This window comes from Motacilla alba, chromosome 2 (genome assembly GCF_015832195.1).
Source record: "Motacilla alba alba isolate MOTALB_02 chromosome 2, Motacilla_alba_V1.0_pri, whole genome shotgun sequence".
In the NCBI taxonomy this organism is placed as follows: Eukaryota; Metazoa; Chordata; class Aves; order Passeriformes; family Motacillidae; genus Motacilla; species Motacilla alba.
The window spans coordinates 129972356-129988243 of NC_052017.1; the positions used below are offsets into that span (position 1 = coordinate 129972356).

At 35.9% G+C, this 15888-nt stretch overlaps 1 protein-coding gene across 2 annotated transcripts in view; it reads right to left on the minus strand.

Moving 5' to 3' along the window:
• Positions 1-15888, minus strand: part of STK3 (serine/threonine kinase 3) — a 129389-nt gene that overhangs the window by 71046 nt on the left and 42455 nt on the right. For both annotated transcript variants that reach the window (XM_038130195.1, XM_038130196.1), the window contains exons 7-8: positions 3983-4120; positions 1968-2093 (exon numbers count right to left, since the gene is read on the minus strand). In XM_038130195.1, coding sequence (XP_037986123.1) covers positions 1968-2093; positions 3983-4120 — 264 coding nt within the window. The remainder of the gene's footprint in view (positions 1-1967; positions 2094-3982; positions 4121-15888) is intronic.

Below are 15888 nucleotides of genomic sequence, written 5' to 3' on the forward strand. Positions count from 1 at the left end.
AGAGGCAATGGATGTACAATGAAAAGAAGGTCCCCTGGGAACATCAGGAAACACTTTTTGTACCATGAGGGTGACAGAGCATTGGCACAAGCTACACAGGGAGGTCGTGGAGTTTCCTTCCTTGGAGATATTCAAAAGCTGTCTGGACATGGTTCCGGGCAGTCAAATCTCAGTGGCCCTGCTTAAGTAGGGGGATTGGACAACATGACCTCTGCAGGTACCTGCCAATCTCAACCACTCTGTGATTCTGTTTTCTCAGCCCTGTTAATCAAAAATACTCCTGTTACTTTCAGATTAGAGGCACTTATCTTCTGTACTCAGTGACAAGCAGACTCTTGCTGTCTTTTTAACTCGTAACTTGTTCCCTTACTGCACCACGAAAGCTCATGGCAGAATTCCCAACTACTACAATGGTAACATAAGTAACACATTGCTGCCTCAATCCTGGATTTGAGGTTCTCTCACACTGAACACTAAATCGGGGGAAGTATGGAGGGAAGGAGACTGGGGGGTGGCCGAGTGGGGAGTGCAGTGTTAGGTTCTGACTTCTGTACCCATGCAAGAACCACAAGGAGTTGCTAAATGCTGCCTGCCTCAGTTGAGGTGAACCAAACTTTTGTTACACCCTTCCACGCACGAGAGGGAGAGGGAGGTGTACACCACATCCTTAGCTGGCATAGACTGTGCCTCGCAACGTGATCTGAACCTCAGACTAAGTAATCAGATGTCATGCCTAATTTTAGGTTAATGCAAAAGACATCAACATTGCCCAAGCATTCAACATCTCCAGTTCAGAAGGCAATAGTACAGATGAAAGCAAGCTAGTAAAGATACTGATTTATTACTGACATAAAAATCTGGTGTCTTCAAAAATCAACCATTCAGCAAGTCAAGACACAAACATCAACTCTGTATGTCAAGTCACACAGAGGAAAATGTCCTAACCTTAAAAAAAAACCTCACTCTTCCCCTGCCTGTTTATTACTGAGTAAGCAAATATAATTCAGAGTAAACCACCTTTATAAAAACAAACTATCAATATTCTTAGAACACACTCTTAGAACAGAAAAAAAATGCAGATATCCACACTGATTAGTTGAGATACAAAAGATTGCACAGAATCTGCTGGAAAAGTAATTCCTATATATAGATCATCACACAGCACTCTGTAACAAGGATTCTACCATTTGCTATAGGACAAACTGCATTTACAGCACTACTCTTTTCTGTTACAGCTCAAAGCTGTAACATTCCAGTCTCCATCTTCTCTTTGTGCTCCTTCTGAATGACCATACATCGTATGTATGGCAATACACTTCTCTGAAGCACATTCTGCTACACTGCACAAGAGTAACCTGAAATAAATTATGTAGGGAAGAATAATAACGCCAGGAACCCAGACTTATTCTTAACATTGCCAAACAATTCTAAATTTAACCTACTCATCACACAACCTGTTTCTCTCCTCAAACATATGCTGACAATGTCACCTGAAGAATGAAGTGCCATCACCATTTTCACGCTACTTGTTTAAACCACACTGCAATCACTGCTTACTGAGTGTTGTCATTAACTATTCTGTGTATTAGACTTAAACAAAAAAACCCAAACAACAAGCAAAGTAACCTGAACCAAAACTAAATCACTTGTCTAGAAGTCCACCTGTGAAAGTAGAACCTTAAACAATTTTGGGGGTTTTAATATTAGTCTGAATAGCTGAAGCTGACATGGTTTCTTTTCCCACTTCCTAGAAAAGCTTTTTACTAAGGCATTTCATGGAATAGTGCTGAAAGCTGGCTTACACAGCATAACTCATAATTATAAGAGTGGAATACTCAAAATTCATAGGCTTAAAACTACACAGAAAACTGGTAAAAAAAACCATTTGAACACAACTACAGGAAGTAGGGGAAAACCAGCAACTCATCTGTTAAGTATAGGTGGTTATAGGAAAAATGGGTACACACCGAATTTTCTTCCTCCTCTTCTAGCTCTCTCTGCTGCTCCTCATGTCGCTTTGCCTTTATCTCCATTGCTTCAGTGATCAGGTCCCTTAAAATTGAAACTGGCTTAGCATTCTTAATAAATGTATGCTAGGGGAAAAAAAATCATTAAAATATGTAATATCATTAAAGCAGTTGTGCTTCAGATTTAATTACAAGTCCTATTCAACACCACAGATTTCAGTGATAAACAGAATCGTGCATTACACAATAACCAAAATCTACGCCAACACAACATCCAGTATCTTTCAGCTGCTTCATAACTAAAATTTTACTTTAACTATTTTTAATAACTGCAAGCCTTTGGAAATGTAATCACTTAATACCTGTTTCATGATTGAGGATACAATTTTCTAAAGAAATCGTGCAGAAAGTTGTAAATAGAGTGGTGATCTGACATAGAAAACCAAACTTTTTCAGATATTCAGTTTCATAATTTAAACATTCTTAACAAATTGAGAGCATAAATTAATGGCTCTAACCAGAGCATCTCTGGCTGCTTACTTCAACAACCCTATACTTTAAATGTCATAAAATATTTCTTGATTCATGATGCTGAAAAGTGGAACTAGTAAAAAAAACCCTTACTTTTAGCAGGAAGTTTAATTTTTAATTCAAGGTCAATTAAAACATTACTTCTTCATTTAAGACAACATTCAATTATACCATTTGCACATTTTGCTGCCTAATAAACACCTGCTGTTAGAAAAAATCTGATTTTTGCATCATTATATGCAAGTACAATTTAGGCAAAACACAACTAAGCACCTCAGAAAAATTTTAATAAATATTTAAAAACTGTTCCATGAAGAACAGAATTGATGAAGACTCATGCACTACATCTAATATCTATCTTCTCCCTTGATATATTAATTCAATTCCCTCTTTTTCATTCCATGACCTCTGCTCACAAGCAGTACTTTCATTTCTACTCAAACATTTTCACAGCACCTCCAGCTCCATCACATATGCTCCAAATTCCAGCTGGGGAAAAAGACAACACAGACTCCTGATGAACAAACATAGTATCTGGTTTTCTGGTCAGTAAACTTGGGGAAAACTGTACAATGAAGCTTGTTTTTGTTTGTTTCTCCTTGCCCACATTAACGCAAGTCTCTTTTATCCAGCTGTCTGTATTCAGCTAACCATACAAACTTCACATCCTGGAGGTCTCAAGTACTGGTTCATACATCACACAGACACATATAACTTCCAATTTTTACTTACCTTGTGGTCTATATTTTCATATTTTGCAATGTAAAAAATTAAGTATTCATAGCACGATCTACCAATTTGACAAATTTATTACCAAAAACGACTTTGCAAAATTTTTGTTCTTTTTGTAGTAGAGTTCACTGGAACTTAAAATTTAACAGCTGCATTGCTAGCTCAACGCAGAATAAATCTAGCAGGAGAGTAATACAGGAAGCAAGAGCCTGGCATACCCTGCCTTGCTCAAAAGGGCTGCACTGCCAACTGTGGCTCACATAGCCAAGTGCCCACTTGGCTGAACTTAGCTCAGGAACAACTCATGATACTGTCCATCTGCATCAGACCTTTCTAGGGCCCAGAGCCACCTGCCTGCTCAATCTGACATGACCAGAAGGAAAGACTGAATATACCCCATGCGTGGTCCACACAAAGGGGTAACCTGGGCTCAGTTCTGTTACTAAACACTTGTGTAAATCCTGACATCTATCGAGGGCCTCTAATCACAAAGCAAAGATTCAATATTAATAGCAAGAACCAGCCCTAACCTATTTAATTATTAATTTTAGAAGCAGCAAGAAGAGAAATAAAATGAGAGCAGAGATAGAGGAGCTGACAGAGAAGACTACAAAGTGAAAAATAAATAAGGCATAATATTAGTTAAAATAAGATTTTCCCCCACAAATTTTCACAACATTTTGGGTTTGAAGAGGAAAAAAAGAAAAACCCAAACATAAAATGTGCTTTTCCTCTGTAACTTAAATACTGACCTGTAACAGCTGGGTTGCTGTAGCTCTTTGTTCAGGATTTTTCACTAAGCATTTCTTCACAAAATCTGTGAATTCATCAGACCAGAGCTCTGGCTTCCGGAAGGTTGGAGGGGGATTTGTAGGAATCATAAAAATAGCCTAGATAAAAATCAAACAATAGCAAGTCTAAACAAAACACATCACCACAGCAGCTGAAGCCAAGTTAAAAAAAAAGAAATAGCTTTATTCACCTTTCTTATCAGGCTAAGAATCTGGAAGACAAATTTTAAGTATGCAAGGATTTCTACTCAGATCAAGATTCAGAAAGTAAATACATCTGCTACTAATATAACTACTTCCCATTAGATTTTCTCTATTTAAACTGTATCCCATTGAGCACAAGACTCCTTATTTAATCTACTGCTGTACATCAATCTGAAGAGATGATGATATTATTTCAGAAATTCTTAGCAGAAATGACAGCACTGCTTGTTTAAACACACATATAAAGCTGCTGTGAATAGTCAAGCTCATCTTCTCCTCTCTTAAGTGAACTTTGTTTTATTTGAGAATTGCTTAGGAAATTTGGGAGGATTGCTATTTCCGTTTGCACTCATCATTGATCAGACAGAGCTTTAAAACTTGCTTAGCCAAGTAAGATTTAGATACACATGCTAAAAGACTTAAGGTAACACTAAAAGATGACAAATAAAATAATCAAGTAACAAGTCTTACAGTACTGAAAACTTACATGAAATGGAAGTTTGAAAATGCACCATTTTACCTATATAACGAAAATTTCTTCTGTTGGGAACCATATGCAGACATATTTTTCAACTGGGAAAAAATATTCATCCTATATAAAAAAAAAGTTTGTCCTACTCTAAGATTATAGATATTGTGCCATTTTTATATGATTATTTACCAATTTTCCTCTAACTAAAAATGCACACTTGTAGCGGGGGGAAAAACAGCCATACAACTCTGACAGACTACTGCAAAATAACCAAAATTTTTAAAATTTTGTACGTAATAACTGCATCCAATATCATCACTTAAGACTTACACATGATAGCAACAGACTATTCAGAACTAGGTCTATTGACAAGAACAACAGGCTATTATTAGTCTTCTAAACCCAGGTTCAATTCAACCACATTTTCCAAACTTACAGGGAGTAAAAGTTCTTCATTTGTTTTTCTATGAGCATAGGCAGAAATACAAACCCAGAAAAGGGGAAGAAACTGATTCTGCACACTTTTAACATATTAGAAGCACTAGAAGCTTCAGTCTGTGTCTGAAACATAGGCAGAAGGCAGAGAGAACTTAATGAGATTTTGTCCATAGCTTCTAAAGAAGTCTAACTGGCCTTGAAAGTTGGTTAAACACATTCAAACCCTCATTTGAAAATTCTTCTCACGTTCCAAAAGAAAGTGGAATCCACGCAAAATGATGTAAAAACTGTTTACTAATATTTTAATGAAAAATTAATTCAGTAGCGAATAGTTGCTAAGTATTTACAAAACTTGCCATTTAGTTTAATAAAATTGTATGCTACAACAGCAGCTTTATATTTTCAGTGGGCAGCCATGCCAAACAAGTATATAGATTGAGATAGGAAACATGGCACTCAGTAACTGGCCTTATCTAATTCACTTGTGATGCAAGATTAATTGTCAGTACAAGTGAAGTGCTTCCGGCAAAATGCAGTGGCAACAAATTCCGCTGTTTCTGTCCTTGAAATTAATGCTCTCTTCTGAACTTTGAACTGATGACTTTTGATCTTATCTTCAGCTCCTCTTAACAGCCAACTCTGCAGTAGCTATAGAAAACACACAGCTGGAACAGAAGACTACCAACTTCTGTTTATGTGGTGTCAAAATGGGCACCTCCTCTTTGATCATAAACATTGACCTCTCTCCCCACAGGTAAGCAAAGATAAGTTACAGAGTCCTACTCAGCTCCTCAGTTCTAGGAAAAATGTTTGCCTTGCCAATTACTTTCATCAAACACACAGCAGTTAAGAGCCACAGCAAAGAACTGACTTCTTTGTCATTGACAAAGGACAATGAGAAGAAAGAGGAAATTAGTGAATCATTCTTTTATGCCAGGCAATAAAAGCCACAAAAGGAGACAGTCAAGTGTTAGAGTTCTAAATCCACACTTATGCTTGGTACACTCATGGAAAACACCTACTTCAGAAATATGTATATCTATGTAATGCTTAAATTGTAGGCTTTTTTAAATCCTACTATGCCACATGAACTGTATTAGCTGAAGAGAAAAATTAGACACATTTTTGTAATACAAGAAAACGTACAGAAATTACTTACTGTTTAGTCCAACTTGGTAATTATGCCATGCACTTGCTAGCGTGTACTTCTCCCTCCAGCTCTTGTCACTCCATTCTATTAACCAACCCAAAATTCTGGGTTTCAATTCCATCTACCCTCTCTACTACCTAATTTTGGCTTGCATATTTCTTGGCAGAAAAGTTAAGCTCCTTTCCTCTTTCAAAACAGTCTACGATTCAGCTTTCAACTACCTTGCTTCCTTTCAAGAGGCTTGCAAAGCAATCACTGGAGTATTATAAAGCTAGTCCCAAATCTCCAGGAATAAAAACAAAACACTTATCTGACAGGAACTTATTCCTCATTTTTGCCTCCACTTCTTGGCCAAAAGGTGATTTCTATCCTAAAATAACTATATATTATTTTATAACAAAACTAAGCTATTTCAATCACTCTGGGTGCCAATGGAAGCAGGAAATACTTGGGGTTTTTTCATGTTTCTTTCATCTTACCTTAGATTTCTCCAGTCCCTATGTTTTCCCAAACTATTACTTGTAGTATTTTTTTTACCTCCACTCCACTTGTAATTTTCTCCGAAGTTCCCCACAGCTATTCGTTTTAGTGTAGCTCTCACACTGGGGCTGAGGACAGTGCTCATACAGCCAGTGTTAGGCAAATGCTGCTAAAAAGAAACACCAAATTTAAGCTACTATCCACCCAACTACATGGGCTGAACTGGCAGTTCCAACTGCAGGAAATGTTAGGAGGAAATTGTTCAACAGATTCTGACATACTTATTAAAGAGCTGGGGCTGACTCTTTTCTCTCTCCCACCCTCACCATCACCTTCCACATTGCCTTACATTTCTGAGAGAAGGACAAATCTTACACGATTAACACAGCAACTATACAACCAAAGAATTAGATTGTATGACTCAGTCTTCAGTTTTAACCATTCAATCATCTTTAAAAGGAGAAAGAAATCTCTAAAGATGCAAGAAGGATCAGCTTAATCTCTATTTGTCTTCATCTGTGTATAATATAGAGTTCATTTCAAATTAGTCCTGAACTGGTCCTTCCCCCTCTGAACCTTGAGCCCAATTCTACTTTGAATCATCTTTCACACATTGGTCTGAGGCAAATCCTTCACCTTGCACTGAAATCAGAATTCAAGGCAGATTATAATTTGTATGACGAAAGATGAGGGGAAGAAAAAATCATCCAGGGCAGTTTTTGGGGCCACTTCTGAATTGGGCACTGGACAATCCAACACAGTTTCTACCGTACCTGTTCCCAGGCAGCGCTTCCATGCTCAATCACCAGCAGTTACAACTAAGTTGAATAGCAGATTGAGAACCAGGTCTTAAATGAGAGCAGAAATGCACAAGTCAGCCCAGGATTTTCTTTTTATTATTCTTAAAGGGCCTAGTATTTTAAATTAAGTCCAGGCTGAAAACAGGGTTTTTTTAGTATGAAGGTTCTTTTACGGTCAATTTTATTGGCGTGAAAATGTAATTATGGTGATGATGATGAATTAGGAAACGCCAAAAGAAAAATGAGATGCTCATATACCACACATGGAAATTCCTAATCAGAAAATCCTTGCAGCTCATTCTTCCAGTCAGTCAGGGTAATATAACTGTATTTCACACAGCCCACAAAGACATTAAGTGATCAACAGCAATTTTGTAGAGGCACCATGTCTTCTGGCTTTTAGTTTCTTGAGTAACTTATCTCTATTACTTAGCTGAAATCAGTTACTTGCAATAAAAAGCAGAAAATCTACCCAGTATCATAAATGCTACTGAAGAGGACAACATAGACTTCTATATTGTGGTGATTTTATAATTTTCATGCTGTGAAGCTTCATTGCCAGAATCTACAGAGAAAAACTTTTTTATAAACAGGATAAGAATTCACGACATCAGTTTGTGACTTCATCGTTTTTGGAACCACAATTATACTACTTATATCAGTTCAGCAATCTACTGTAGGAAACAAACACCAAAACACATTTAAACTCAGTGACACATTTCAGAGTACGAAAACCTATTTAAATCTGGTGGAGTAAAATATTGATTACTGCAAAATTTTAGTAACTTTGGAATCAATTAATCACCTGAAAGACACGTTTTTCTCTTCTTCATGATACACATCATAGAACCTCCCTCCTTTGTTGAACAGCTTTCAAAAAGACTACTAAAACACCATTGATTGAGTTACACAACTCATCAGCTGTCGAAGAATGAAACATCAGCATGGAGAATGGTGAAATACTAGCAGGTTCTACACTGGATTTTCTCTGCTGAGCATGTTTTCTTGGTGTGGCTTTTTGGGGTTTTTTCTGTTTGTTTTGTTTTTATTCATTCAGAACTACAATATTGCAACACAGTGAAAAATAAAGTTACTGAACAACACGTCACATGTTTAAAGTCAAGAAAGTCGGTTCATAATCTGCTTCATAGCAGATAATAGATTTATTTGTTGGAAGCATCCTAAAAATCACTGCTTCCTCCTCCCATCTGCAAACACAGATGTTTATTAAGATGATCAAGTGTACCCACATCTTTTGGGCAGAACTATAAACAGGTCTGATTCCATCAAACATCTATCACATGCCTGATCAAAGTTGATCCTTACTAGAATTATCAATACAGGAATAAATGCAGAAAGGGATAAGTGAAGCTTTAGTTCAGGGAAGTTCTGGACAAACAATAAATGACAAAATTTTTCAACCTAATGAGGGGAAATATGTGTGACATTTAAGATGCAAACTACTGTGCTTACTTTTATAGTTTTTGGTAATGGCCACTGATTAAACCATGTGCACAATACTACATAAGTCAAAATTACATTTAAATTATTTTATTATAAAATTACATATATTAACACTAGGAGCACTTGAAAAATAAATTAAATAAATAAAGAAATAAAACACCATAAGGAAAGAAACCAAACTGAATAAAACAAACCACAATTGTTAACAGCCATTCACTATCATAAGCTTCCCTCTGGAATAATGACCTTTCGATGATCAAATCAAAGTATGATTAACTTAAGATGTAAAGTAATAAAGTAATAAACACAGAGAAAAGATACATAATGGGAAGACTATTCTCACGATTAACAGCAAAGATGGGTTACTGAAAGACAAGCTATTTACATTGACCTGTGTATTTATTATTGCTAGTAAGCTCATAACATACTGACAGCATTACAACAGGTCAAGAATGTAAAGATACAGATCTCAAACATTTTGCAATAGTAAGTGCAATTGCAAATCTATTGAAAAGAATCAACCCTTGCCTTGTTAGCACCGTCACGCAACTGAACAGTGCCTTCAGATTCACCTCTGAGTTTGCTCTTCCTATTAAGGTGGGAATTGGACTAATGAACCCTATGGGTCCCTTCCAAATTGACATATTCTTTGATGCTAAAAAATTATTTTCAATTTCAAAAGAATATTACAGACCATTTGTTATGTGACAACAGTCTGAACAAGTTAGCATTCTAAGGCCACAAGTTCTTTCAGTTTGGGGTCTTTCATAACTGGTTTTAAACACTTAGAAAACTTACTTAGAAAACTGATTTTTAAGTCCCATCACATTTCCTAACTTCTACCATATACTCCACTGATATATTTAAAGGACAGAATTTATTGTACTGGCTGCTATGCAATTATCAAGACAAAGAGTAAGTTACCCCGCTAGCTCAGCTAAAAGGATCATGGTATCTGCATATATGCCTGTTCCTTATCAAACCATTTTATCAGATGAGTAACAAAAATATTTATTACCACCAATCTGCTCCCAGAACTATCACCTCAGCACGACGACTTGTTATCATGTGCCAGTTGGTTAATCTACAAGTTTAACTATTTCTTTTTTTCATTTTTCAAAGCTTCTTGAACTCTTAGAACCCATCACTCGTATTATCCAAAGATATTTGAAAGCTGCTCAACAAAAAAATGGAGTTGTATGCAAAGAAAGAACTTTGTTTATCTGCACTGACGTCCTTAGGCTTGTTTCTTCCTTCTCCGTCTCCCTTCAAGCCCAGCAGACCTATCAATATTACTCCAGGCTTTATTCTAACATATTTAAATAATATTTGGGGAACTCTCCATTACTTTTGCCTCTAGTTTTTTACTATTATCTTGTCCCAGCTTTCCATCTTCTATTCTGAAATGGAACAGTTTCAGTTTCTCTGTTTTGATTTCCTGAGCTCAGCTCTTCAACACAAAATGTTCCTGAATTCTGCCATTCAACTGAACATTGTCCTTTTAGTTGAAGGATGCAACCTTCAAGTTCCCGTTTCATCTGCAAGGTGCAAATCATTGACGTCAGTGGCATTTGAACAAAAAAAAGACACAGTCAGCAACCTGCTCCTCAAAATTCTTCCCTCCCTCAAAACTTAGATCCTTGAAAGCAGGGCAACAAATGCCTTTTCAAAGTCTGTAAAAATGAAAAACAAAGCATGGAAAAATCTGCAATCTTGTAAAGGTTTTTGAACCCTTCTTTGGCTTCACTGGGGTTTTTCTGGTTTTTTTCCTTGGGATTTTTTTGGAGCGAGGGGGGCAAGTGCTCTAGATAAGAGAAATTTTTCAAGTGAAAACAATAATTATTTCAGGCAAAACAAAAATTATTTCAGGCTACTCGAGATTTTATATTTAAACTACCCAATCAGCTATCAGTTTTGAATTTTAATTGACATCTATAGGAATTTTCAGAGGAAAATACCTAATTGCAAATAACCTCTTATAGGTACTAAAAATTGCAAGTAGTAAACATTTTATTGACAGGTTATTCTGAAAGCTCACATCCACAATAATTTCAAGCCTACACATTTTTAGTGTTCTTGGACGTAAACATAATTTAATCTCTGATGACTAAAAAAATCCAAGCATAGTGGAAAACAAGACAGTAAAAGTCAGCAAATCTTACAAAAAACCAGAAGTTTCAAACAGCTGAAAGGAACTGCAACATTCAGACACCATCTTGGACAGTATTTTTAACGATTTCATTCACCAAAAGGAAAACCTAAATGAACTGAAATTTATTTCATTATTCTTGTTCTGAAAAGTATCCTCAACTTCAGCACTGGGTGATCAAGATTCATTTTATCAGAGAGAGAAAGAAAAGAAGGGTGCACTGCATGTGTGTGTATATATATATATATATATATATATATATATATATATATATATATATATATATATATATGTGGGGTTTTTAAGGTTTTATTTGAGAGGAGGAAGTGTTTGTGAGTAAGGGAGGTTGAGATAGGAAAAAAAAATAGATATTAAACTACCTTTAGTTCAGAAAGAAGTATCTGTTGGAGTCGTTTAAACTTCTAAGTGATTTTTTACTTAACACAGACTTGGAAAAACAAGTATTTTTAAGCGCTGTTGTATAGGAGAAAATTTCCCTTTCATAGTGATGAGGAACACCTCCTCTTTGTGAGGAAATCAAAATCACTATAACAGAGAGATGGGGCCACTTCAGGCCACTGCCCAATTCAACTCAATTCAGAATTCAACACTTAAAAGAGTCTCTCAGACTAAATCATACATTATGACATAACCTTGCTCAAGAGCTAGGCAACTCACTGCCTAAAGGACATCCCCCAGCCACACAGGTGGCCAGGAATCAAAAGAGAAGATGTCTTTGTGAATGTTGGTACCTCTCAGCCAGAAGCATCCGACTATCCCATAATCACTGCTATCCCTCCTGTCACAGAATACGAGATCAAGAACATGAACTTGAAACTGAACAACTTTTTCTTTTTTCAGCACTGAACTCCTTTCTTATCAGTTACAGAACAAGGAAATGGTTCAGAAAGTGCACACAGTATGACAGAATCCAGGGAATACACTTGTGATTTAGTCTTCTTTCACCATAGTTTGTTTTACTCCCAATTCAGTACTATCTTAAGAATTCATATGCATTATGTCTGGAAGGTTGCAAGTTTTTACCAGAATATGAAACTTACTTTCCCCCCAAGAAAACTCCAATAATAGAGCTTACTTTCATTAAAAAAAAATTCTCTTCTTCCCACAGTATTTTCAATGCAGTTTCTGAGAAAATGGGGCAATGATTACATCCAGAGACATACTAACATTTAATGAGACAGGAAGTGGAAAAACTGCATTTGCAATTATATTTACTAGTAGAAGAATCAAGGAGTGAGTAACTTATATTTGTGAGAAAAAAAGCTGCAGTAAACTCACTGGACTTTAAATGTGAAATCTCTGACATAACTACAGACATAGTAATGAAAGAAGGCATTCAAGAAATATGCGGCAGTGGGGTATGTTAGACCTCCAGCAGCAGTTTTGTGCTCAGTTTCAGGCATCGAACTTTCAGAGATGTGAACTGACCTAAGATGGTTTGAAACAGAGTAACTACAATGCTTAGATATTTAAAAAACACACTGTGCAAGAAAAGACTGAATGAATCACGATTTCTCAGTCTAAAGAGGAGGATACAGTGAGAGATATGGTGACAGTCCCCAACATTTTAAATGTCACTTCAAAGAGGGACAAAGTCTATAAAGAACCGAAGAGGAGCTAATGAGTTTAAATTTTAACAAGGAATATTCAGGTTACACAGTAGGAAAGTTGCCAATAAAATACCCAAGAAGTTCCAGAACTTGTTGTTTTATTCTACAAAAATATATAAACAAACACAGTTTCAGAATTTCTTTATCAAAATTTGGGCATGTGTTTTGAAGATCTTTTCCAGCACCACCACCTTCCCATTTGCCCCATGCTCACATAAAATTAAGTTTAAAAATAAAGTATAAAAAAAAGGGGGGGGATTATCATGTTCAGTCAGCCTAGGTACAGAAACAGAATGACCGTGTTTAACACAAGAAACATGAAACACAAAGAAACAATGCCTTTCAACAGTGTTTGCTGCTTCCTACTTCACCTTTTACAATAACAGATGAACAGGTGACAGCAAAAGCTGACCACCAGCACAAAGCAAAATAATTCATTCACCTGCAGTGTGCAAACTAAGAACTAAAATTAAACTGAGAGATTACGAAACTCCAGACATTAAATGCCAACATCCTACTGACATAATGAAAACAACTAATTATTTACAGATTTTGTAGTCTATGAAAGAGTAATTGAGCTCTTACATCTTAAAGCACAGTCTACTTCCATGAGAAGAATGAAAATCTCTCCTGTTTCTGCTACACTGACTCTCAGGGTACTGAGAGAATACAAGAATCAATGGTGTTGCCTTCCCACCTACCAGGTACGTACAAGAAAACAGTGCTACTGTTTTTGCATTGCTAGTGCTTCCAGTATTCTCCTTACTAGTTTCAAATAAATGTCATTTACATTGGAGAACCTTAAATTTCATTACTAGATTAGTGTAACAGCCACGTACTTTCCCGTAAGGAAATGTAGTTGCTACAGTAAAACTATTTTTTCTATTCCATAGGCCATGATGCAGTGGGAGGCATTACAAACTAAAATCTGGACATGTGAATGTCCAAATGAAAAGAGAAGTACAACCAAGGCATAGTAATACTTTCATAATTACACTAATCTTACATTCTAAAAAATTAATGCTCTGTTTAAACCAAACTGAATAGTACGAGATCATAGTCAGAGTCAGAATTCAAATATACTGCCAGAGCTGATACTTCAGTTCTTCAAGGCACTGTGTTAGTTTGGTATGTGTAAGCACTGCTCTCTAGAACAGGGAGTGAAAAATATAAACTACATCATGGAATTTAAAAGCCTATACAAAGGCAATGGAATTCCTACCAAATGATAGACACAAAGCAATATACCAAATTCTGGACATGCTAGGTAAATCAATTTTAAAAAAAATCTCTGAAATGGCATTGTGTCTGAGGAAACTGGAATTGGTAACAATTGCTCATGATTTAATAAGTGATATGACATACATCCTCAGGAAGATTCTTTCAAAACCAGAAAATGTTCTAAAGAGAAAATGTACACACAAGATTCAGATGCCATGTATTTTTTTAAGAGACAGTAAAAAGTAAAATGAACTGTGAGCCAAAGTTAACTCTGTATCTTCAGTTTTATTTATCAAACTGAAAAATCTCTCCAACTTTCTCTTTTCCTGTATGAGACCAAAACTATGAGATGTTCTGTTTGTATTACAATTATACTAATTCAATGCAGGTCACTTGCGTTTTACTGAATCCAGATGACATTTAGTAAGCTAAACACAGGCCAATTGGCTTTTTTTCTTTTTTTTAAAGGCGGGGGCTGATTGCCGCTGGGTAGGTCATACAGTGGCTACAGAACACAATTGCTTGAATTACATTTTGACTTACATCAAACACAAAACTGAAGCTAAAAACTACCATTTTTTTTCTGCATGCCTTCTAGATTTCCCATATTGAAATGTACTAATTTAAGTCACCTCTTTCCACCCTGAGGTGATAGATACAAACAGATTCAAAGTTTTTGTTGTTTCTGCTTTCTCTACTTAGTTTAAAAATATACATTTTTAATAGTCTTAGTAGTACAAACAATTTAGTTTCCACTTTATTTTTAATATCCCCAGTGGCTAACTAACCTTTTCAAGCCTGCTCATTTGAACATACCACAGTAAAAAAGAAAAACATAGCACCCTAGATTTAGTGAGTACTAAAAATAAGCCTCTTCTATTTCTGCAACAACATCTGTATTCTCAAATTAACCTGAACTGCCATGTAATTAGCCATACAATAACCTTTACTGATAATGAAGAGAAACTAGTTCCAGAGGAGTAGGAAAACCCTCAAGCTTATCTCCAAGAAAGAAATAAACAATATATCTTTCTTAATGCTTTAGTTGCAATCAAGGGCTGATTCTCCTTTGACAAAAACAGTCGCTATAAAACAGTAGTTAAGATCTATGCTATTAAAAAAAAACCCAACAGTTTAGACTTAGTGCACCTGACTGCAAATCAGCCAGTGATATTCTTTCTAATCATGTTTGCCTGACCTGGGCATCTTTTTTTCCCCCAGAAGTTATCCACCTCTCAAGCCCTACTATAAATTGCTAAAATAAAATGTAATGCATATTATAAAGCAGTAGCCTCATTATTTATTTTGTAACACCCTGAATTATACAAGTTAGTTATTATTTGTATAACCTCAAGGTTTTGTATCCACCTCTTATTCCTTCTAATAAGATCTGCTACACTTTCAACAAATTTCACCCAACAGAGGAAATAAAGCACAACACTACAGATTAATTAAAATGCATTACACTAATGGCATCCAATGCTAACTAGATGTCCACTAGACTTGGTCATCTCTCACTCTACAGGATATCAAGGACATAGAAGAGAAAAATCCTTCAAAATTAAGAAAAAAAAATTCATAGCATAAGATATTTTGGAAGCCAGAAAGATATACAGACACTGAAAGAAAAGATCTGCCACAATGTGAACTGGCCTTGCATCTACTTTCCTTTGCTTAAACCAAATTACAAACAAACCTGAAGAAAAATGAAAAAAATAGCAAGCATTTAGAGTCAAGACGCTCACATTATTTAGCATGGAATATTTTTAACTATTTCGTAAGTGTTGGGGTTGAGTCTGTGGTCTGTGTTTTACTGCCCTGTCCAAACACTTACTGATCATATTTTCTACATTTTTGT